This window comes from Carassius auratus, chromosome 38 (assembly GCF_003368295.1).
Source record: "Carassius auratus strain Wakin chromosome 38, ASM336829v1, whole genome shotgun sequence".
Lineage (NCBI taxonomy): Eukaryota > Metazoa > Chordata > Actinopteri > Cypriniformes > Cyprinidae > Carassius > Carassius auratus.
Window position 1 is genome coordinate 21366554 of NC_039280.1, and position 25852 is coordinate 21392405.

Sequence of the window (25852 nt, forward strand, 5' to 3'; positions counted from 1 at the left end):
CAGGTACACACACACAAACACACACACACACACACACACACACAAAGACATGCCTAAGTTTTTTTTTACAACTTAATTGTACCATAAACAAAAGCTAAACAATCATATACAGCTTATATCTTTGCAATTCTTTATTTTATTGAGTGTGTGCTTTATATTTTTGTATTTTTATTTTTAATTGTAACAACGGTGTAATCTTTAGGACTGTGAACATCTAGACTCCCCTCCCCCCATAATCTCACGTCATAATTCTCAAGCCAATACATAAATGAAATATACATACCTATATAAATAAATGAACGAACAAATAAATTAATAAAGAAATAAACCAAGGCCAGTAAAGTTATTGCCAGAATCAGTTCTGCACAGGTCCCCTCACTCGAGCTATCCCTCCCCCTCAGCCAAAGATGAGTGTGAAAATAGATTTAAAATATGAAATATAATGGTTTATTTGAAAATATGTATAGTTAAAAATATATAGTTGTCAAATGCATAAGCTTTCTAGCATTAATATGATCCTACTATAGCAACAATAAACAGTCCGTTTCCACAAAGTCACATTTAAATTATTACTCTGACACAAATTCCTGCGCAAGTGGTGCAACTAAGAATGTGCAACGTGAGCTATGATGAAATAATATTTTCATGTTTAATAGCGGGCTAGATGATCGTAGTTTTTTTTTTTTTTTTTTTGCTGTTCAAGTTGTCTGTTAAATGGGTCGCAATTAATATGTCAGAGAATCGATCCCGATGAACTTGTATTTTATTGTAAAGCAGACACAATTAAAAGTAGCTAATTATGGTATCACTTCTTGTCTATATTTGTGGTAAAACTGATCGCATTTTTATTCAGTAGGCCTAGGCTACTCTGCCATCTGCATTTGCGTTTAATAGGCTTATTCACCCAGAACTCCGTTCTATTTCAATGTAAATGCGCTCTCGTTCACTGATAGGCCTATGTTCTCTATTATAGATCAGTGCTCAGCGGCTTCTCGCGCTTAATTCTCGTGCATAATAGCCTACACCATTCTAAAACACGGTGCTCAAATTCAGATAAATTAAGCTTCTAAAACACATCAATAGACCTTGCACTTTAAAAAAATAAAATAAAAAAAAAATAAAAAAAAAATAAACACATCGAACACATCTGCACACCAACACTGGCGTCAAGAGAGAATACAATTGAAGGAAAACGGCATTTATTATTAGCATTAACATTATTATTATATGGGGAGTGTTAAAATGCACTTTAAATTGAGCTGTCGTTTCACCTTTTTAGTGTTTAACAGGTATAAATAACAATGCGACTAAGAAGATATAGGATTGTTTGACTGCTTAATAAATAATGCGACATAGGTCTGATATCTATACAGTAGCCTACTTGCATAAACATGAGTGTCCTCACGAGATACAAAGAACCGTGCAGCAATCACTTGATGCATTCTGTAGGTTCTGACTTAGTCTTGCTAACTAATTGGTTATAGGCTGAGAGGTCCACAGTGCGTCACGACGCTCTCCAACTCTCAGTCTTCTTCTCCCCCTCTCCCTCTCTCTTCCCTCACTCGCGCGGTGTCAGTCATCCGCGATGCTGGAGAGAGAGAGAGAGAGAGAGCCAAACATGTCTGGGATCTCCGCTAATGACGCCTGTAATGACTGTCTAACATCAGCGCAGCATCTGAACTCCACGGAAATCCACTCCCATTCTCACATTGATGAAGATGATGAACTTCTCAAGTACATCTGGAGGGAATATCTGCATCCTAAACAGTATGAATGGGTGCTCATAGCTGGATATATCATAGTTTTCCTTGTCTCTCTGGTCGGAAACACCTTGGGTAAGTAGACGAAGTTTGAAACGCGCAAGTAACTTAGAAATTGTATTTGTTTTTATTATTATTATTATTATTACTGCTGTGCTTTAAAATGTTTTACTGTCAGACGAATACCGGTCTACTCACTCTAAAAATGGCTGGGTTAAAAATAACCCAATTGGCAACCCAGCGCTGGGTAAATATTGGACAGAACACGTGTTGGGTTAAAGTAACCCAGCATGCTGGTTTACACATTTTAACCCAGCATGCTGGGTTATTGAGAAAACCCAAGATAGAGTCATTTTTACCATTTGTGGGTTTGCATTTTTATGATTCTGGGTTATTCTTGCTGGGTTATTCTCATAATTTCACTTTTGCTTAACAAAGCAATCATGGATTAATAAATAATGAAGAATACAGGTTATTTCGACTGTTAAAAAAATATTTTTAATGCCATCTGACATTCAAAAATTTGTACCAATAACAAACAACATGGAATTTTCCCTTTTCTTGTTTCCAGCAAATGCAAAATAAATAAATAAAATAAAAATCACAGAAATACAGTTGCAATAAATAAGAATATTATTTCTGAATGACCTGTGTCTAGCTGTTTAGCTATTACATTTTGACATATTTAGTTATTTAAATACACAGTGAAATGACATTAACAATTAACATTCTTTAAATTTAAATATGTCCTTAAATTTATATCAAGTATATAAAGACTCCTATGTAGATAGATGTGCACTGCTTAGGGTAGTTCAACATATAGTTCACCCAAAAATGAATATTATGTCATTTATTACTCAACTTCATTTAGTTACAAACCCGTAAGACCTTCGTTCATCTTCAGAACACAAGTTAAGATATTTTCGATGATATTCGAGAGCTTTCAGACCAGGGTGAATAATTAACAATTTTCATTTTTGGGTGAACTATTGTCAAACACTTAAGCTTTGAAGCAACGATCTACACCTGAGAGCAGTGTACTCTGCTATAGAGCCTGTCTATGGAAGTACAATTTTCAAAAGGAATTGCAAATTATATTTTCAATTGCGTTTTCCACATGACAAATTGTGACATAATCCAAACACAATTGCAAATCTTGAACAAAAACACTTTCAAAAACACTGAACAAAAATTACATTTTCAGTTTTCATGAATGCACAGTGACTGCCAAATTTCAAATGGCAAAGCAAAGTCCATTTGCAGCTGTATTTTCCATGTATTATGAGTAATAATTTCATCATATTGAACAAATAATGCATCATAGCAGCTTTACAGTATTAAATAGGAAAATAGTGTGTAATAATACAAAGGGACAAAAGTAAACACTCAGTTTTCAGTTAAAGTCAGTTCATCATTGTTTCAGTGATGTATCATCCCTCCGTGCAATCAAGTCGATGATATCGCTTGATATTAATTGTCCCCAACGGTGACAGAATGGAGAAAAAAAACCTTGGGAGAAACCAGGCTCAGTTGGGGGGCCAGTTCTCCTCTGACCAGACGAAACCAGTAGTTCAATTCCAGGCTGCAGCAAAGTCAGATTGTGCAGAAGAATCATCTGTTTCCTGTGGTCTTGTCCTGGTGGTCCTCTGATACAAGGTCTTTACAGGGCATCTGTATCTGGGGATCTAGTTGTTCTGGTCTCCGCTGTCTTTCAGGGCAGTAGAGGTCCTTTCTAGGTGCTGATCCACCATCTGGTCTGGATACATACTGGATCTGGAGGCTACGGTGACCTCGGAATAAGAGAGAAACAGACTAATGTTAGCATAGATGCAACATAAGAACAAGTACATGAGGTTTTACTAATTACCATGTCTGTTTTTTCACTGTGTCGCACATGTTACCTGCCAAAACTCAAATGAAATCGCAATTACTTTAGTCAGAGGTGGGACCATACTATGGAGAGTGTTTGTATTGGGAGGTGACGTCACTAAAAGACAATTGTGCCAAATGCTTTGAACAATAGAGGTTAAGGCACTACTAAAGGCAGCTGCCGCTCCGAGAGATGCGTGTTAAAGAACAGACAGTGCAACCCGTATCTCCCTATATTCTTGGCACCTCACACAATAAATAATTCTGTCATTTTTACCCCAAATGCAGCTACTATAGCCTGCTAACAGTTAGAGCCACATGGTACTATTGGTCAATATTCACCATTAACCAAATGCTTTTCACCTGAGGAATAAAACATAGGGTAAGATGCAAATAGGTAAATAAGAGTAGAACTGCAATGTTGTTTTGCTGACGTGCATCAGAGTGCAAACAGTGAGAGATTTGGGGTAAAAACTACAGAATATATCCCAATAAAAAACACGCCCCATAGTATAGTCCCACGCTTTACACAAAATGACAGCTTTCTGTGTAAAGCATCTGAAATTCAAATGCTTTTTAATTGCGTCTGGACTATGCCACAATGTATGCATACACATGTGGAAAAATGCAATTAAATATACAATTTGCAATTCCTTTTGAAAATAGTCCAGAATATCCTTACCTGTCCATTGATTATGATCAATTCCCGAGAAATCTGCTGGCATTTTTAAATCGCCATGACAATGAATGGGGTTTTGTGGACTCTGCTCGGTTAAGGAATTCCATGTTTGTTCCAACCTTTAAAATAAATTAAAAAAAAAGTTCAATTAACTGTGTGAAGTTAATCATGAAATTGACCAATCATGATTATTTGTTAAATTCACCTATGAGTTGGTCTACAGAAGCAGAATATGATATAGTGATTTGCTGAAAGGTGTGCTTTCAAACTGTCAAATCAATGGGATGTTCCAGTCATTATGAATCACAGTTTTATGTTAATATGCTGGCTATATCAAACACACAGTCACTGGCACAGATAAGGGAGATCAAACTGTGTGCGTGCACACAGACATTTCTATGACACATTTCATAAGTCACGTAGGTACTGGGTTACTCCGCAGCTTTAAAACAGTCCATATAAGGTTAGTTAACGTTAGTTGATAAACACGAACTTAGCCGCCTCAATAAGACTGCACTCGACGAGTTTTTCTCTCACAATTGTATCCATGTGCTTTTCTGACAGGAAAAAACACATTTTGAATTATAATTTGTATGTAAAAATACTTTATAAACCACACAAGCATCAAATCACCTCACTAACTCGCTGTGCGTGCGCGCAGTTTGAAATGCCCTGAGACGTCGATTCTTTTCCAGGAATCACTTTGTTTGAGAACTACTGAACTGGTTTATTTGAACCGGATCGTCGGTTCTTTTAGACATGCGGTGCGACTATATTGTACGTAATTGTATGATTTACGTTATATGTCGATATGGAAAACTGCAGGCGTTTACATTAGAGCAGAATGTCGTATTCACTTTTTAAACTAATTTGACTCACTTAAATGTCAAATTCGCTTTTCAGTGTCAGAAACGACTTTTTCCTCTATTTTCACAGGTATTCGCATGTTTCAGCCATCTGTCACTGTCTGAAACTTAATAAAACTGTATTAATCTGTCATCTCGGATACCTTAACACGATTATGCGAGTCACGTAACGTAGGTTGGCCGGCCCGTTTGAGGTAAACTGTTCATCATTTAACGTAAATAATGTTGGCCTGTAGAAGTTTCACAGTATTGTTGCCGCAAAAAAAGTTATAATTCTGCCATTTTAAAATAATTATTAATGAAAACATTAAATAAACTTACCTTAAAACAGTTGAAAGCCGTGGCTTTGCCCCGTTGTTCTTCCAAAATGACAGTTGGGGAGCAATTTAAACATCTTCAAGGCGTGTTAAATAACCCAGCGCTGGCCTGAAACAACCCAGCGACGCAACCCAGCAGGTTTAACCCAACACATGGTAAATTGAAACTACCCAAATAAAATAACCCAACAAAATGACCCAACAGACCCAACCCAGCATTTTGGGTTAAAAAATAACCCAGCCGTTTTTAGAGTACAGGTCTGTCCATTATGTTTGCTACATTGATTTGCGATCAAATTATAACTCAGAAAATTTCATAGAAAATAATTTATATTCTCTGTTTAAAAAACCCTTCATATTCATTATGTGAACAACTGTATTGAGTTCAGATCTTTAAAGTCATAAACACTAATGAATTTTAATTGGGCTGCAATTGTTTATTTGGTTTATTTGCAGTTTTTGCTAGTTTAAGCATTGCTGCATCCTCACACGCACATATTAAGGACCATAAATGCATTTACAGTTTTCTTAAAATGCCAAGCTTCCAGCTTTCTTTCTTTCTTTCTTTTTTTTCTTATCATTTAATCTTTTTTTTATACAGAGTCCTCTGGCAAATCACATCAAGTGCTGCATTGCTCTTTTACCAAATGCAATGTGATGGATTTGTGGAATTTTGATTGAAGACTATATGAATGGAATACGGTGCTTTAAAATATTTGGCTGTCACTTTTCTCTATGCAAATTTCAACATTTGAAGTTTTCTCAAGGAATTTAGAAATACGATGAACGTCTCAATGATCTGGATATCCAAGGTATTGGCATATTAATCATCGGTCCCTCGAAATGTTACTTGACTTAGAATTTTTTATTCACATTTTTCATGTGCTATTCTCTTTAAAGGTGTAGTGAGTGTTTTTTGTTGCATCAAACAGAATTGCTGTCAACTTCAGCCAATGAGTTTTGGACCTGTTATCCACCAAACAGGATGGATTGAAACAAGACACTTCACTTTAATGGAATATTTGGCACAACAAGTCCAAGGCTAAACTCTGGCTGAAATGCATGGCTAAAATCCTCTGAAGCTGTGTGATTTCTCTGAAAGTCATTATTTGGTGGTAATATTTCCATTCACCGGAGCCCTCAAATCATATATTGCACGTAAAACTCTGGTTTTATCTTTATTTGTCCTTTATTTAAATCTAATTGTGATACAAGACCTCTTTCAGGGAGTCCAACTGAAGATGGCAGCAACAGTTTTCATATAAAAAATGTCACAAATTTATGCATAAATATAAACATATAAACAACACAGGAAAAATAGCAAGAGAAGAACGAAATACAGATAATATCAGCAATATCCATAAAACATTTCACACCAGGTCAGGGATTATGGAAAACAGCAAAATGTTTCCAGTTTGTAAGGGCTTTCAAAGAGGAGTTTGTAAGGTAATAGTATGCTGCAGCTCATTCCATGTGCAGGAAGCATAAAGAAACAGTTTTACCAAGCCCACAGGAGACATTTCGGTGAATCAGGTTAAAGATGTACTGCTATAATAGCAAGGATAAAAGGCTGGGGATGTAAGTTGCTGCTTTATCTAATAATGTCTTGACAAAAAAAAAAAAAAAAGAAGCAACCAGTTGTTTAGAGATTCAAACACTGTGGTCAGTGCAGGTATTTGTTGCAAAGCGTTATGAAGCATGATATGCAAAATCCACTTGTTAATCAAGGATGAAGTTGCATGTATGTAAATCATACTACTATAGTCTAACACATATAGAAATTTGCTTTGCACAGTTATTCTTTTTGGCCCCAAATGTGTCATTGATGTCAGATATTGTTGGTTTTCTTTGTGTCTTGTGACCACTGATGTGAAACTTAATGCAATATGTCTAATATTTGATTTGAGAGCTGCGACCACTGGTTTTATTTAAGTCAAAATATTATTTACCTCCACTGAACCCAACATGTTTACATCAACTCATACGAAAAAAACAAAACAAAAAAAACAAAAAACAAAAAACAAAACAAAAACAACAACTAAAAAGAAAATGCAATAAAGCAGGCACAAATAGCTCTTCAAGGTGGAACTGCAGATTACAACTTTTGATCCACTTTATTCTTGCCATAAAAATGGGAGCAGTCATTTGTAATTTTTATGAGATTGGCTTCAAGTCTCATCCACTTTTAGCTATTTTTAGCTGCATAAAACAACTCGCTTTGCTGCTTGATATTGCAAATTGGTGTGCCTTACCTTATTATTTAAATGTATTCATTCAGATTAATTAAATGTATTAATCCATCTTAATTATGAACATGCTGGTTTGTAGCTTTACAGTTTAATGCATGTTTACATCCACATTTAGGAATAAGGTGGAAAGTGTATAACTATTATTGTATATAGATATATATATGTCATTACAAATGCTATATAAAGATTCTATTGTATACAGAAAATAACGGCATACATGTTCAGAATGACGTGTGTGAGTTCAGTACGAACATTTTTATTCAGAGATTAGCTATTCCCTTACATTCACTATGTAATGAGTCATATGAAAAATGTTAGGAAAAAATTGATAGCCTGAATGCACTGTAAGTCGCTTTGGATAAAAGCGTCTGCTAAATGCATAAATATATATATTTTTTTATTTAATTTAAATTTATTTAAAAATCAGTTAAATGTGTTCTCAGTATGGATACACTGCTATACACAATATTTCTGATACAGACATATCCACAGGTTATTACTTTGCTAAATGCATGTGGAAGATGATGTCATGTCAGAAATATTCAGAGTTATGAAATGAAATTGAAAGTACCACATTACTCTATACCACATGCTCTATTGCATATCAAATTCACTTCAAGTACTGACTTCAAAATGAAATGGTTTTACTGAAGTTACTGAATCTGAATGAATATGTCAGGTTACACCAATGAAAGTCTCTGAACATAGCCAGTTTTTACAGTATACAAGACACACACACACCAACACACGCCTAAATTTAAACACTACAACAGTATAACAAAGTTTACCATTAAGCAGGTAATAATACCTAAAGTGTACATGTTTCCTCTGATGGCTGGTTGGAATTCAGTACTCACATACTCACTTCATACTCCCATATACAGGATTGTAAATATCCATATGTAGGATTAACAAACAAAAATGATTAAAATACAAATTATTAGAAAAAAATTCTCAAAAAGACCAATGGCAAATTTACTTGACATTCACACACTCTGACTGAATGATGAATTAATCATTTTACATTTTGTTTGTGCTGTCACAGTTGTTCTTATCAATCTTTAGAAATCACACAGGACCCTCATATCATCTAAAAAAAAATAAAAAAAATAATTAATTAATTAATTAATAAATAAATTATACAAAATTATATGTGTTTGAACCATGAGGTCTTTGTAAATAGTTAGCATTATGTCCAGTTCTATTATTGCTTCTACTGGTAATTTCATTCTATCAAGTGGAGCTGTTAGCAAAATGAGTTTTAAACATTAGTTCTTCTCGTTCTCTGCCCTCTCTTCAAGGGTTACTTATATCATCTTATATGCAATTATGAGATACTCTGGCAGGTGAGAGTTCTGTTGCAAAAATGTTGCAAAACTACTGCAGAACATTGATAAGTGTCAATATATATATATATATTTTTTAGGGGGGTTTTTTCCCTGAAGTGCACCAATGTGCTCGGGGGTTTCATCAAACAACCAGAGCAGTGGTATTCATGTGATGAGCACATGAAACAAGTGGAAAGACAGAAATAGAAGCTAGACGCAGTACCACAGTGAGGACACTTTGAAAATGCCCTATGTGCAGTAACAATGCCTCTGCTCTGCTGCTAAATCAAAGCGTCTTCATGCGCCAACTGGAAATCCCTAAACCTCAAGTCCAGATTTTCCTGAATGCACTATGATAAGAATCATGAACACTGGTTGTGGGGATGTAATGGGCTATTTATTTAACGCAATCAAATAATTAACTCTTTCCCTGCCAGCATTTTTGAAAAAAAAAAAAAATGTCATCCACTGTCAGCAATTTTGCTGATTTTTACTAAAATTTCATGGCCCCCAGAATATTTTTTTGTATGAATATCTGAACATGCAATACATCAAAATAATCATCAGACCCTCTACTTCATTAAATTCAAAATAAAAAAAAAAAAAAACATTCTAGCTTGAAGCATTATTTTTTTTTTATCAACACTAGATTTTAGGTAGGTTTAGTGAAAAAAAAAATATTTAAAAATATATATATCATATTGAAAAAAAAAAAGAAAAACGACAAAATTGCATTTTTATCAAATACCACACCTGGGTCATATTCAGGAATATGATTAAAGCAAAGATGCAGTAGATGGCCCAAAGCTTGCACAGGCCTTTGCCACATTCTGGATTGACATTTCACTTTCTAACATTAAGCAGTTTCCATTTATAATTGGTTATTGTGGATGGTCGCATTATTTTTCATATGCATATGCTTCCATATGAGATCGCTCGCTTCTGCGTCTTCCTGGTCTGTGTTTTTGATCAGCACATTCTAGACTCATTTAGGAGATATGTAATAGCGCCCCGAGCATATGACAGTGACAATGTGAAAAAAAAAAATATCCATGTTTGGCAGGGAAAGAGTTAAATTATTTAAATGGATTTCAGAATGGATTATGCCAAAAAGGCTTTTGAATAAAATTGTGTAACATGCATTGAAAATGACAAAATGTTTTTTGTCCTGTGAGATTCAGTTAATTTTTTTTACATGAATCAGTAAACTGGTTTATTCTATATTTTCAGTTCAGAATGGTGAAATTAGGCAAAGAAATCAAATTAGCATCACAGGTTTTACTGTTTTGTAATTTCACATGTCATAAAAAAATTGAATAAAGAATAATAATAATAATTAAAAAATTGGTAAAATATAAAATGTTTTGCTATTTGAATATTACCTCACACTATTTCATTAAAGTATTGCTTTGGAGCTGGTGTTTGGTCTCAGTAGAGTTGATTTGATTGGCCATATCAGTCATTTTGACATTGATAAATTAGGGACATTTGTAACTATTTGAGAGGACTTCTCTCTCTCTAATTTTCTGTGGTGGTCACAAACCTGCGCTATAGTGTAGTCAATAACGCCTGTACGCTGGGATTCACTGACCGCTAGGCATGTCTCTTGGGAATGAGGAAAGTTGGCAGGCAAACTGGGAAATGTTCCAACACTAATACTGCCTGGGGCTTCAGGTCATTACATCAGCCAATCTTCTGCTGGTTCAACAGCTGTCTCTTCATTCATTCTCAGGTTGCTTCACAAGTACCAGTTTTGGGACAAAACATTCATAAACCTCTATGTGCCTCATAACTTCATAAACCTCTTTGTGATTTCATGCATTTAAAAAAGAAACCGTGTTAAAAAAAGGGACTTGAAAGACCAGATTGTTCTGATAAACAAGAAAAAAAAAGGAACATTTGTCACATATCATACATTAGGTAAGAATGACTGGATCAGGACAGGCTGATGTACAGGAATTATTCAAAACTAAGTCATAATACAAAGCATTAATAATGAAAGCAGACAATTTTTTTTTTGACATTAGGTTATATGAAAGACGTCTAATTTTCAATTCATCGATTGCTGATAAGTAACCAGCAATGAGATATTAAAAGTCTTTCTCATATTTCACCTATGACATGTGCAATATAGAGAGACCAGGGCTAGCTGTCACTTACTGCAGTGAATATTTCTAAAGGGAAGATTCAGTTTCCTTTTGACAATTTCACAAAGAAAAACAATCACCCTAATCTTTCCTACTACCTTGTTTTGACTGATACAGTTCATTCTTTATTGTAGACGGATGTTGGGTTTGTTAATATTTCTTATTCAATACACATTAGGTTTGTATCTGATATTTCTGTTGACACATATTGAATGACAGCAAGTATGGAGTTTGCATCAAACAATAATAAATATGAAAAAATTTTACAGCTTAAACCGAAATAATTCTATAATACAATTTTAGTTGTGCAATCTTGTTTGTTTTGTTGATTGATTCAGCTGTTCAGTATTGCATGAAACAGAGCGCACTTATATTTTGTTACAGAACCCTCTGAATTACTGATTTAAACACTAAATATGCTGTATAAAATCAACACATCACAACACACTTCGTATCTGTTATTCCTGCACGTGCGTGCATATATGCGAGTGTGTCGTGACACTTGACTGCTTATCTGTGACTATCTTTAAACAGTTGGTAATCCACAGCTATTTCATGTGTAATTCATGAACCCCCAGTCCCATCTTTACATTTAGATTTATTTTCTGCAAAAATGCCTTCTAAATAAACCCATTTACAAGAATGTGCATACAACGTCATAACAATTACTTATCAGGTAAAACAACTGTATGTCAAAACAACAGAGATCTTTGATGATATAGACAATGAGTTAATGGAAATCAAGATGTCCAGTAAAAGTTGCACATCAGCTCAAGTCTTTGCACCTATTTAAAGTAAAATGGCCAGTGAGTGGTGCTGAAAACTTTTTGAAATTTCTTGGAAAAAGATACAGTGGGGAATAATATTTATATTGAACCCCCTGCTGATTTTGTCATTTTTCCCATTTACAAATAAATTAATGGTCTGTAAGTTTTATGGTAGGTCAATTTTAACAGAGATAGAATATCAACCAAATAAAGCCCATGTGGAACACAGATTAGTCCTGCCCTTTTAGAAAGTTACTCTTTATGTCAGTTTATGTGTATAAGTCATCTGTTCACACAATCTGTATCTTCCATTCCAACCTCTCCCACGACCATGGGCAAGACCAAAGAGTTGTCAAAGGATGTCAGAGACAAGATTGTAGATCTGCACAAGGCTTTAATGGGCTACAAGACCATCAGCAAGAAGCTTGCTGAGAAGAAAACAACTGTTGGTGTGATTATTTGGAAATAGAAGAAATACAAAACAATTGGCCTTGGTAAAGTCAAGTCAAGTTCCCTTTATTTATATAGTGCTTTTAACAATACAGATTGTGTCTAAGCACTTTATTACATTATTAAATTGAAAAATTAGTGAGTCAATAATGCAAAATGACATTAGTAAACTCAATTTTCAGTTAAAGGCAGTTCATCATTGAATTCAGTGATGTCATCAACCAGCTCAGTTCAGTTTAAATAGCATTTGTGCAATCAAGTCAATGATATCGCTGGGTATTAAGTGTCTTCTTCTATCAATGTAGCAAGTAAATCGGGTGTTATTGGAAGTGTTCCTATTTCCAGTTGTCTTAGTTAATGCAGCTTAAATATCCTTTAAAGGATTTGAATATTGGAAATGTGTTAGTGTGTTATCTCTAGGTAAAGAGATGGGCCTTTAATCTTAATATTTAAACTGGCAGAGTCTGTCTGACAACCGAACAATGTTATGTAGGTTATTCCAAAGTTTTGGCACTAAATAGGAAAAGGTATTATCAAATTGCGAACACAGATTTTGAGAACACAGCAGACTTGGAGAACTATAATGCAACAAGAGCTTGTTCAAATTCTGAGGCACTAAACCACTGAGGGCAGGTGAAATCTATACGATGTTGTCACAGACGAGTCTGTTTCTCCCACTCACCACCAGAGGGAACTATAACCTGAGTTTTGAACTACAATCTACACACACGCTCAGTCCCAATTCGCCTACTTATACTGCGAACTAAAAGTATGTACTTTTTTTGTGAGGAAAAAGTACATACTTTTGAGTGTGTAGCAAAAGAATATGCACGTTCTGGGACATACTTCGATGATGTCATGCAACGTGAACGACAACATGGTTGCCTAGTTACGCACATCACAACTGTTAATGTTTCATTCATTCTTTATGTCCAATAAAATTTTATTTACTATTCCCATCTTTTTTTCTCATCGTTTTTTTTTCACAATACATTTTACAATGTGTTCTTCTACTAAGTTGATGAGTGAAGAAGCAGGGCGGTGTCGTCGTAGAACCAAACGCAGGTCGTTTGTGAGGTGGCTGGTTCTGACGTTCATGTGCAATGTGTATAACGAAATAAAATAGAACTTTAATTAGGGTTAAACATTTGAATTCTTACACTTAAAAGCTGAGGGCGCATCTCCGCTGCTGCATCCGGCTGCCATGTTTACATCACCGCAAAGCTCCTCCCTCCCGCACACAATGGGTTGTTGGCAATATTAGCACTTAGAGTGTGCATTGATCTGCACTTCGAATTCTAACCGGAAATAGTAGACCATCCGGGTATCTTTGGAATACTCTTTTCAACATACTACGATTTGGGCCGTACTAATTCTAGTTTCGCATACTATTTAGGACGGATAGTATGCGAACTGGGACTCAGCAACACACACATACCTGGCCCTGATTACTCCTGCACCTGACTCTCATCAGTGGACTATTTAAGCAGCTCACAGATCCTACCTCATTGGAAAGTCTTGTATTGCCCCGGTGTACACTTCTGAGCAGTTTCCTTCTGTGTCTGATATATCTGTGCATTACCTTGGACTGTCTCTCTCCTATCGATTGCCTGCTGCCTGCCCCTACCCTTGCTTGTCCCTGGGACATCATGAATGAACTTGAACAGGCAAATTCACAAGAACCCTCACCGCATGAATGTCCTCCCGAAAAGTTCTTTGTTTCACAGGCACTGCAAAAGAAGGTCATACAACAGGTTTATTAAGGGTTTAGTTCTCGTCATCCTGGGACACTGCCACTCTCCATCTCAGTGTGCCTGTAGCTTTCTCTATTTCAGTTTTATCACATGATAGAAAGTATAAGGCCATCTCAAGCCATAGGCCTAACTAAGATTGATGTAAAGACACAAAGCACAGCCATAAATTTAGCATCTTTAAACATTCGCTCACTAAAAAATAAATCATTTCTAATCAATGACTTTATAACCACAAACATTCTGTATTGTATGTTTCTAAACGAAACATGGCTTAAAGACAGCTGCAATGCAACAGTCCTAAATGAAGCAGCCCCTCCTAACTTCACTTACACGAGTGTCTGCAGGACTGTTAGGAGAGGTGGGGGTGTAGCTGCTCTATTTAAAGATGTCTATCAGTGCAAGCAAGTGTCATTTGGTCAGTATTTGTCTTTTGAATATCTAGGGATTGTGCTGAAAGGTGCTCCACACATTCTGTTTATTATTATTTACAGGCCTCCAAAATACTCTCTAGACTTTGTTGAAGAGGTTACAGAAATGTTATCAATGATTTCCTCAGAGTTTGACTGTTTTGCTATTGCAGGGGATTTTAATATTCACATAGACAATGCAGAAAACAAAACTACAAAAGAAATGAAATGGTTCTAAACACTCTTGACTTGACTCAGCGTACTGTATGTAAGGACCCACACATAAAGGTGAATACACTCTAGACTTAATCATCAGAATGGGTCTAAACATTTCATCCATTGTTATTAAGGTTGTAGCACTATCTGATCACTTCTGTATTTTCTTTGATATTTTGATCTCTGCTACAGCTGAATCTAGATCGGTCTCTGTCAGAAGGAGATGCATAAACAAGAACACAAGTGTACTATTTATGGAGGCTATATCTTTAACACCAAGCATTTCTGCAGACTCTGTTAATATTCTCCTTGATTCCTTTAACTCAAAAGTTAAGAATGTTATTGATGATATTGCTCCAATGATAGTCAGTAAGAAAACAAACAGACAGAAATCAGTTTGGAGAAGATCAACAGCAGTCCAGACTATGAAAAGACAATGCAGAAAAGTGCAGTGTTGAGGTAGCTACTCAAAAAATGTAATTAGTTACTAGTAACTTCTGTAAATTATAATGAGATTACTTTACTAGTTACTGCATTTGAAAAGTAACTTCACTACTTATTAATTTAATTTAGTTTTTTAAATTTTTTAGGGAATTTTTTCCAAATTCTGTTTTAATTTTTCTGGATTCCATTTTGTTCTGTTTTATTTTTTTTTCTCAACTCCTTTTTAATGGTTAAATTGAATTGTATCAATCAAAAAGCATGTCTAATTAATTTAAATCATAACACTTATACATTTTCACAGTAATTTATTAAAAGTTTTTAAAAAATTACATGTTTAGGGCCCTAATGTTTTATTTTTTCTTCACCATATGTTTGATTTTTTTTTTAGCTTGCTTAATTATTTTAAATGCATAAACAACTTCATTTATTCAATTTTTCTTAAAATAGCCTTATGAAATGTTTTTTCCCCTCAGAAATTCTGTTGTGTATTTACATTGTTCTGGTTATCAAATGAAGGCATAAAACATTAATTTAGATTTTCTTTTAAATATTGAAAATTAAGCAAACTTTATATTTTGGTAAACAAAGGGGATTTACTATTAACAATAAAACATGGAAGAAATGTTAAGAGTGTTTTACGAGCAATTTTACGATCGTTCGTTGTTGTCTGACGTGCGTTTCCCAACATTGCACGTAAAGCAATCGCACAGCTGTGCTTCAAGTGCTACGTAGGAGTCGCTCTCTGCTTTTCAAATGCTGAAATGTCATCTTATAGACCAGGGGTTTTCAAACTGTGGGTCGTGACCCACTTGTGGGTCACAGAATGGAACAAGGTGGGTCGCACGACGTCACTTGGCTACAGCTAAATTTGCGTTTCAATGACTGTGTTGTGTATATCGGTCTGGCTGCGGTGCCTTCTAGTTAAGGTGATGAGTAGACTGAAGTTGGGCTCAGGTGGTTGTGATGTGGGAAGTGGTTCCCATACATTTATTTATTTGTGTAGACTCGCCACGATTTTAAAACTAAACGATTTTGCACATTTAATAATAATAATAATTCCTTACATTTATATGTTTAAATATCAAAACGAGGAAACAGGTGTTTTTATATCACTGTATTTCTGAAGGAACACTTGCATGTTATATGCCTGATAAAGTAGCGTTTGTGAGCTCAGCGCTGCTTTGTTTACAGCTGTTATTTTGGAAACCTCTATTTCTCGCGCTTTAAAGCATATCCTGCTTAAGCGCTAAGATCAATCATTATCGGGAAACCCAGCCCAGAACTTTACACACAGGCAAACACCGCATTTGTGTAACGCAGGAAAGCGCGTTCCTATAGTCTAGTAAAGTAGTGTAGTAACAAATTATTACTGTAATCCGTTACTTTGTAACTCCTTACCCACAACACTGGCCGAGCGGATGTGGCGGAAGACAAAACTTGAAATTCACTATAGCATCTATAAAGACAGACTTCATGCTTTTAATGTGAAACTAGCCTACACAAGTCTACACAAGTCTACACAGCTAGACAGAATTTCTTATCAAACCTTATAAACAGTAACTTAAATAACACTCGTACTCTTTTTGCCACTGTTGAGACGTCCATGACATGCGGAGTCCCACAAGGGACAATTCTTGCACGGCTGTTGTTTAGCCTGTATATACTCCCACTAAGTCAAATAATGAGAAAGAACCAAATTGCCTATCACAGCTATGCTGATGATACCCTGATTTACCTAGCCTTATCTCCAAATGACTACAGCCCCATTGACTCCCTCTGCCAATGCATTGATGAAATTAATAGTTGGATGTGCCAGAACTATCTTCAGTTAAATAAGGAAAAAAACTGAAGTCATTGCATTTGGAAACAAAGATGAAGTGTTCAAGGTGAATGCATACCTTGACTCTAGGGGTCAAACAACTAAAAATCAAGTCAGGAATCTTGGTGTGATTCTGGAGACAGACCTTAGTTTCAGTAGTCATGTCAGAGCAGTAACTAAATCAGCATACTATCATTTAAAAAACATTGCAAGAATTAGATGTTTGTTTCCAGCCAAGACTTGGAGAAACTTGTTCATGCCTTTATCACCAGCAGGGTGGACTATTGTAATGGGCTCCTCACTGGCCTTCCCAAAAAGACCATTAGACAGCTGCAGCTCATCCAGAACGCTGCTGCCAGGATTCTGACTAGAACCAGAAAATCTGAGCATATCTGCACACTGAAGCACACTGGCTTCCAGTTACATTTAGGATTGATTTTAAAGTACTTTTACTCGTATACAAGTCACTAAATGAACTAGGACCGAAATATATTTCAGATATGCTCACTGAATATAAGCCTTAAAGACCACTCAGATCATTAGGATCGAGTCAGTTAGAAATACCAAGGGTTCACACAAAACAAGGGGAGTCCGCCTTGAGTTACTATGCTGCCCACAGTTGAAATCAGCTTCCAGAAGAGATCAGATGTGCTAAAACACTAGTCACATTTAAATCTAGACTTAAATCTCATCTTTTTAGCTGTGCATTTATTGAATGAGCACTGTGCAATGTCCAAACTGATTGCACTATATTTTCACTGTTTATTTTATTTTGTAAAATAATTTTCTAACAGTTTTTTTTTAATTCATTTAAAATAAGTAAACTTTTTAATAATTTTAAAAGTTTTAAAATTGCTTGTTTTATTCTTGTTATTATTTGTTATTATTCTTCATTATTATTTTTATGTAAAGCACTTTTAATTACCATTGTGTACTAAATGTGCTATATAAATAAACTTGCCTTGCCTTGCCTTGGTTGAAAAATGGGGGCAAAAACAAAAGTGTTGCGTTAATAATTTTGTTCAGTGTATATTTAAATTCACACCATAATTGAGGACCTCAGTAGTTTTGTTCTAGAAAAAAATAAAATAATAATAATAAAAGACATTCTTTAAAAAAAAAAAGAAAAAAAGAAAGAAAGAAACTTAGATGTTGGTTATTTAAAGGTTACTTTGGCTGCAGTTTTAACAGCCACAAAATGTTCCTAAAGGTACCTTTCTTTTCAGTCTGTTTTGCAGTTTGGAAAAACCATCACATGCGCACAGTGACTAACTACTTCATCGTGAACCTGTCCTTCGCAGACATTCTGGTCACAATCACATGTCTTCCTGCAAGTCTTGTGGTGGACATTACAGAAACCTGGTTCTTCGGACAGACCCTGTGCAAGATATTACCTTACTTACAGGTGAGGAAGCTCACAACGCATGTACTTTTGGCACTATATTTTATTTTATTTTATTTTATTTTATAGGGAAGCCCTTTTAAAATGAAGTTTCAAGTGTTTTGAGATCTGTACATGTGTGAATTATGAAACCTTTGATCTTGAACATCTATTACTTCTAACACATCAGTCGACATACCAGAAGATTCTACTGCTAAAGGCTGTTTCTGCATTTTTTAAGTGATTGCTTTGCTTCCCTGTCAATAAATCACATCAACAGCTTAAGCTATCTGAAAGTAATTTATTTATTTATTGGAGCTAGAGATGTACTGCTATAAAAGACACGCTTGTCAACATCAGTAAATGGAACTGGAGGAGTTCTTGGAGATGAAAACATGCTCCTCTAGTCACTTTTTAGAACAGATTTTCTATGAAGTACCTGTTGGATGGACTTTGATATTCCAGTTGTCATATCCTTCACAGTTTGAATGCTACAAGTTCCATTGTTTCTTCTATATCCCTGATAGGCATGGTAATTTACCCCAGTTGGATGTCTGAATATTAATGAGAGTTTTGAAGTTATCAAGATAGAAGAAGCAGCTGTGTCCCATCACAGCAGCTGCTATAAGTGTTGATATATGCCTGAATAAAATCACTTGTTTCTAATCACATTTGTGCCTTTTGTTTCTCAAAGAAAGATGCTATGTCAAAGTGTTCATGGAATCGCTGTAAGGACCACTTCAAAAGCATATCTGCTAGAAATTGAACAATTTGTACAGAAGACATGCAATGAAAATCAAGCAATAATCATGTCATCTGATGTCCTATTCTTTTAAAATAGGGTACTCTTCTTTTAGAAATGGAATTTCAACAATCCACATTTACATTATATCTTATAGCACAACTGAAAATATATATTTATCTGTAAATCAAAGGAGTCCAATCTGGACTGCTTCAGCTACAGCACAGAACATGCATGCATGATGTTGGTCTTCATTTCAACATTTTCAAGGCCATTTTAAGGATTTCCATTTATGCGTTTGGTTGCTGCTATTGATGTTTTAGAGCAGTGTTTCCTAAAGGGGGGTCATGAAGAAAATCCAGGGGGGTTGTGAGTTTATGAAAAACTAATAATTAATAACATTGAATTTAAAATAAAAATAAATTCAAGTTTATTTATTTGTATAGCGCTTTTTTTAAATAAATGGGGCTGCATGATAATCATGATATGATCCACTGTATTTAGTGTCTCAGAGCAGCTTGGTTCTCAGTAAATGCAGCAACTCCACAAACATTTTGTGGACAGAAATTTACACCAGTATTTCACCAAAATAAAATGCTCAAGGGTTTGAATGTTTGAAGGTAAAGAAATTAATCCCTAAAAAAAAAAAGGCATAGACATGTATAAACAAAAAGAATAATAAAAAAAAGAAATAAGTAAAAGTAAAATATAAATTTCTGACTGTGGACTGAGACACTATCACAAATAAGAAGCAAGTTCACTTTAAAGTCCAACTACAAAGTCAAAATAAAACACTAATACTAATTGCATGTTATGTGACCATTTACCAACATCAGAGAAGCATGAACATGCAAATGTGTTTTTGAATGATTAAAAGCGTAACTATTAAACTATTAAACTATTAAACTATTACAAAGGAAATAGTTCAAGAAAATATTTAATTTCTAAAGGTTTTGGCTGGCAAAAAAAGTTAAAACAGCACCCCTGTTTTAGACCAATAATCTTTTGTAATTTTTTTTTGATTCACAGATTAGGCTGGTCAGATGTTATTTTAGGAAATAATAATAAATTAAAAACAATCACCTAATTTTTGGGGGCAAAAACTGCAGCAACATTCACTGGGTCATGTCTACTCTGCAGTACTTTTGCACAGACCCACACATGACATGTGGAAAAAATTAATATTGTGGCAACAAATTAAGAATATGTTACCACCACTTATTATTTTTTCCCTCCGTTTCAGTTAAATTGTGGCCATGTATGATACATTGTTTTATGTGCAGGGTTCTATACATCTTAACCCTGATACTTAAACATAAAACTACACTTAGATGTACACAGTTAAGCAACATGCAGTATACAGTAGTTTTAAGCTTTTGCATTTCTCCCTATCCATTGTGCAAAAAACACATTAAATAACACTTAATTTTAACATTTACTCTATTCAGGCTAATGAAACATATGCTGAGAACTACATCTCTCCTGCAGCACATTCAGTTTGAGTTCAGCTGAATATATATATATATATATATATATATATATATATATATATATATATATATATATATATATATATATATATATATATATATATATATATATATATAGTGCAGTGAGCTAGTAATATTTGAGCAAATATTACTAATTTTAGTAAGTTCACATACCTTTACAGAACTCATCAAATCCATTGTTAATGCATGCATGCATTTGTTACCAAAAATCATCAAGAAAATGAATGGAATATTAAAAAGTAGAATGGAAAATGATATTGGGGAATACATAAGAAAACACCATAAATTATTTACAATCTAAATTTTCTTAGAAAACGTTCCCTTTCAGTCCGTCACTCTCGACATCATGTCAGAAGAACAATGAATTGAGATCTCACTTAGTGTGTTATCCGATCAATGTGTCCTGGTCCAGAGGTAGTCAAGGATGCACTGTGATTGGATCTCAGTGTAATGTAAAAGCAATCCAGCCATCGTGTCTGCATTCTCAGGTCAAAATCACGCAAAATGCCACCCCCTCTCTAGCAAACTGTCAGAAAAAAGACAATAGAATACCGTGTGTAGCACTAATGAGACTCCTACACTTATCTTTGATTTGTAAAATGTCCCGCTTTTCAAAAGACAGCCTGCCACTTCAGGTTGACTTTGCACCATGCTATTCTCTGCAGACTTATTTAAATATTGTGCAGGAATGATAGCTTTATTCAGGTATTCAGATAGAAAAATCAGTTGATGTTGCCACGTGTAAACATACCGTGTTCTGATTGACTGATGATCTGATCTGCTTGATCGGATCATGGTGAGCGCATGTTAAATAAAAAATTAAATTAAATTAAATGTATGCATTTAGCAGACACTTTTATCCAAAGCGACTTACAGTGCATTCAGGCTATCAACTTTTACATATCATGTGTTCCCGGGGAATCGAACCTCCAACCTTGCGCTTGATAGATTGATGTTAATGCCAAGTGTAAATGCAGCCTAAATGAGCCAACGCACATTGGCATGTGATTATTGCATCCAGCTGCCGCTGATCATAGTGAGAGTATAAGTAGGCAGAAGGTGCAGTGCATATTCAGATTTTTGCTTTGGAGCCAGGGCTATCGTTCTGTTCCTGACTACTCTGCTGAGAGAAGAAGACTGAATAAGTTTAACGTGCTCTTTGAAAGCTCTTCGTGTTGGTGGTATGGCAATTCAGAGGTGGTAGTTTTCCTGTGTCGAGTGGGTTGCACACATCAGGCTGCACTGCCTCCTGTTTGTGTGCTCCAGCATACTTAAATCTATTTTCCCCTAAAAGAGCATTCACGGGTGCGTCTCTTTAAAGATGACGTTGCATGGCAAACTCAACTCTAAGTCTTTGTAAAGACAATGCTATAGACAAAGTATCAACTGGACATTACTGGATGCGGTGATAACCTGGCACTGGGTGATGGTCACTATCGCTGCCTCATGTACCTAACATTTAGCATGATGAAGTGGCGTTTGTGGATGAGTTATATACTCATTGCGAGAAGATGATCATCTCAGAGTCATGGGCCAATCTCTGTTTCCTCAAAGGGGTGGAGCTCTGTTGCATCTGCCTCAATCTAGTTCTCCAGTGGAGACCTACACCGCATCACATCACCCGGAAATACTAAAATAGCTCTGAACTGCAACTGATCTTGCACCCTGAGCAACGAAGTTCTCTGGGTCATGCGATGACCACACTTGTATTCCAGGAGCGTCACCTCTGATTGTGTCTGGTCGACATGAGTTTTTTTTTTCTGTCTCTGGGTCTCAAGAGGGCATGGAGAGTCACAGACCAACCAACACCGGACCACACTCATTTTCTCTTGCCAGCAGGTAGCAGTGGGTGGTTTCGAGAGCATTATCAAAGGTCCTACTCACTCACGCATCCTCTTCCAACCACCAAATGTTCGTTGGGCAGTGTCGGGGGTTTGACTGGGCCCCCAACTGCACTGGCATATTAGTTGCCTAGAGTTGCTGGCAGTACATCTGTCCCTGAACCATCTCAAGTGATGTCTATAAGGCAAGCACGTGCTGGTCCGCATGGACAACACTGCAAACGTTGCATACAGCAACTGACAAGGTTATCTGCAACCCCGTTGCATATTGCATCAAGCCTGCCACCTCCTCCTCTGGAGTCAGAAGCATCTTAGATTGCTTCGTGCCATTCACATTCCTGGTCTGCATAACAGCCGATGAGCTGTCACGAGCTGTGCTCCTGGGATAATGGAGACTCCATCCCCAGATGGTCCAGCTGATTTGGAGACATTTTGGAGCCACTCAGGTAGACCTGTTTGCCTCTCCAGAGACCTCTCATTGTCAATTGTTTTACTCCCTGATTGAGGAAAACGCTCGGCATGTGGGCACTAGGACACAGCTGGCTGCAGGGATTGTGCAATTATGTGTTTCCCCCAGTGAGCTTTCTAGCACAAACACTGTGGAAGATCTGTGGAAGACAAGGTCCTTTTAGTGGCACCCTGTTGGCCCACCCAAACCTGGTTCCTGGAACTGATGCTCCTTGTGACAGCCCATCCTTGGTAGGTTCCTCTGAGGAAGGATCTACTGATGCATCCAGACCTCTGGAAACTTCACGTTTGGTCCCTGGAGTGGGAGGCAGAGGTTCTAGGTGACCCCAAGAGGTAGTAGACACAATCACTTCAGTGAGAATGCCATCTATGAGACATTTTGAAGTGGAACCTGTTTAGTGGTGTTCTTCTCACCAAGAAGATGCCCGAAGACACCTGTCAATGTGGTGCTGTCCTTTTTCCAGCAAGGGTTGGAGCGAAGGCTGTCGAACTGAAAGGGAAAGAGTAACCGACTAAAAGAGAATGTCTCGGTTAAGTATATAACCCTCATTCCTATTTAATTTGAAACATTTCAATTAAAGAAAGGAAGGAAGACATAATTTAAATATTTAAATGATTGGTTTTTCATGAAATAAATTTAATGCTGATGTGAAAAAAGTCTCAAAGTTCACTTAAAAAATAATTTAACTTAAAGGGTTAGTTCGCCCAAAAATGAAAATTATGTCATTAATAACTCACCCTTATGCTGTTCCAAACATATAAGGCCTCCTTTTATCTTCGGAACACAGTTTAAGATATTTTAGATTTAGTCCCTCCATTGAAACTGTGTGTACGGTATACTGTCCATTTCCAGAAAGGTAAGAAAAACATCATCAAAGTAGTCCGTGTGACATTAGAGGGTCCGTTAGAATATTTTGAAGCATCGAAAATACATTTTGGTCCAAAAATAGCAAAACCGACGACTTTATTCAGCATTGTCTTCTCTTCCGTGTCTGTTGTGAGAGAGAGTTCAAATCAAAGCAGCTGGATATCCGGTTCGCGAATGATTCATTCAGTTCACCAAATCGAACTGAATCACTTTAAACGGTTCGCATCTCTAATACACATTAATCCACAAATGACTTAAGATATTAACTTTTTTTAATGTGGCTGACACTCCCTCTGAGTTCAAACAAACCAATATCCCGGAGTAATGCATGCACTCAAACAGTACACTGACTGAACTGCTGTGAAGATGAACACCGAGCCGAACCAGATAACTCGGACCAAAATGTATTTTCGATTTCCTCAAAAAATTCCAACAGACCCTCTGATGTCACATGGACTACTTTGATGATGTTTTTCATACCTTTCTGGACACAGTTTCAATGGAGGGACTGAGAGCTCTCGGACTAAATCTAAAATATCTTAAACTGTGTTCCGAAGATAAAAGGAGGTCTTACATGTTTGGAACAGCATAAGGGTGAGTTATTAATGACATAATTTTCATTTTTGGATGAACTAACCCTTTAACCATGATACTTTGATTAAATCTAGTATATCTAGTAGATCATCTAGTATATTAGATATTAACATATGAACTTAAAAATGACATTGCATTCTATGGCAGGAATGACTCTTTTATGTGTATTTGGGATGACATGCATTTAAAGAATTTTAGCAATATTTGTTCGTCCAGTTAGGAACATTCAGAAAATGGAAAAATTTGGAAGCTCTAGTTTTTCTGAAACCTAATGCATTATTTTGAAAATGTGTATGTTCTTTGTTTGGACATGATCTTGTTCCATACTGTGGTTTCTGTGATTCCATCCCCTCTCTGTTGTCTTCCAGACAATCTCTGTGTCTGTATCGGTTCTGACACTGAGCTGCATTGCCCAAGATCGCTGGTATGCTATCTGCCACCCCCTGAAGTTTAAGAGTACTGCCAAAAGAGCCCGCAAGAGTATAATTCTGATCTGGCTGGTTTCCTGCGTCATCATGATTCCACAAGCCATTGTCATGGAATGCAGCAGTCTGCTTCCAGAGCTCACCAACAAAACCAGCCTGTTCACCGTGTGTGATGAGCAGTGGGCAGGTAAGAGATCCTTTTAATACTAAAACCTTTCCTATCGAGACACGGTGTATATCTTTATTTGCAGTAAGTAAAGCAAATTAAACATTGACAGTGTTTTATCTTGTGAAAATTCTACTTTCATATAATAGCTAACAGTGAAAAAAAAAACATTCAAAGCTGTTCAAATGCATCTTTGTGTGTATTGGTCAAAATGTACTTCATGTCAACAAACTGCTGTGAATAATGAATGTCTCATACGGTGCATATTTTTTCAGTAAATTCTTCATTCAGTTTTATAAACTGTGAAATTTGTCAGAAGCAGCACTCCAAATCAATGGAGCCCAAAGGAAAATTTTCTCCACCTTTTTCAGCCAGTTGCCATTCCATCTTAAACTGCATGTTGCTAGAGTGAAAATGAATCAAAATCTCATATGGATTTTGCATTTTTAGTGCTGTGCAACATATTCCTCTAAATAGATTAAATCTGTCTGCATTAATCGTTGCCTTGCTGAGCAAAAAGAAACCATGACAGATGAAAAGACATCAAAGGCAAAGTGCGGCTCCCTGATGAGAAACGTGGGTCGTCCCCCCGTTGAGTTCTCACAATGACCCCCAATGAGTCAGTTATTCCACAATGAGAGCAGTCCGGATAAAGAGGATGTGAGGGCCCTTGAGATGATTTTTGGGTCAATCTGTAATCTACCAAGTGGTTGCCAATTGCTGGACGAGAAAATAACTTTAAATTACCTTATTTTCAAAATATATATTGTATGTGTGTGTATTT

At 36.1% G+C, this 25852-nt stretch overlaps 1 protein-coding gene across 1 annotated transcript in view; it reads left to right on the forward strand.

The window, feature by feature from the left end:
• The first annotated feature begins 1372 nt into the window (after positions 1-1372).
• hcrtr2 (hypocretin (orexin) receptor 2) overlaps positions 1373-25852 on the forward strand; it is a 102841-nt gene continuing 78361 nt past the window's right edge. Inside the window, exons 1-3 of the mRNA XM_026224735.1 lie at positions 1373-1835; positions 18299-18477; positions 24846-25089. Of these exons, the coding sequence (XP_026080520.1) occupies positions 1586-1835; positions 18299-18477; positions 24846-25089 (673 nt within the window). The 5' untranslated portion in view covers positions 1373-1585. The remainder of the gene's footprint in view (positions 1836-18298; positions 18478-24845; positions 25090-25852) is intronic.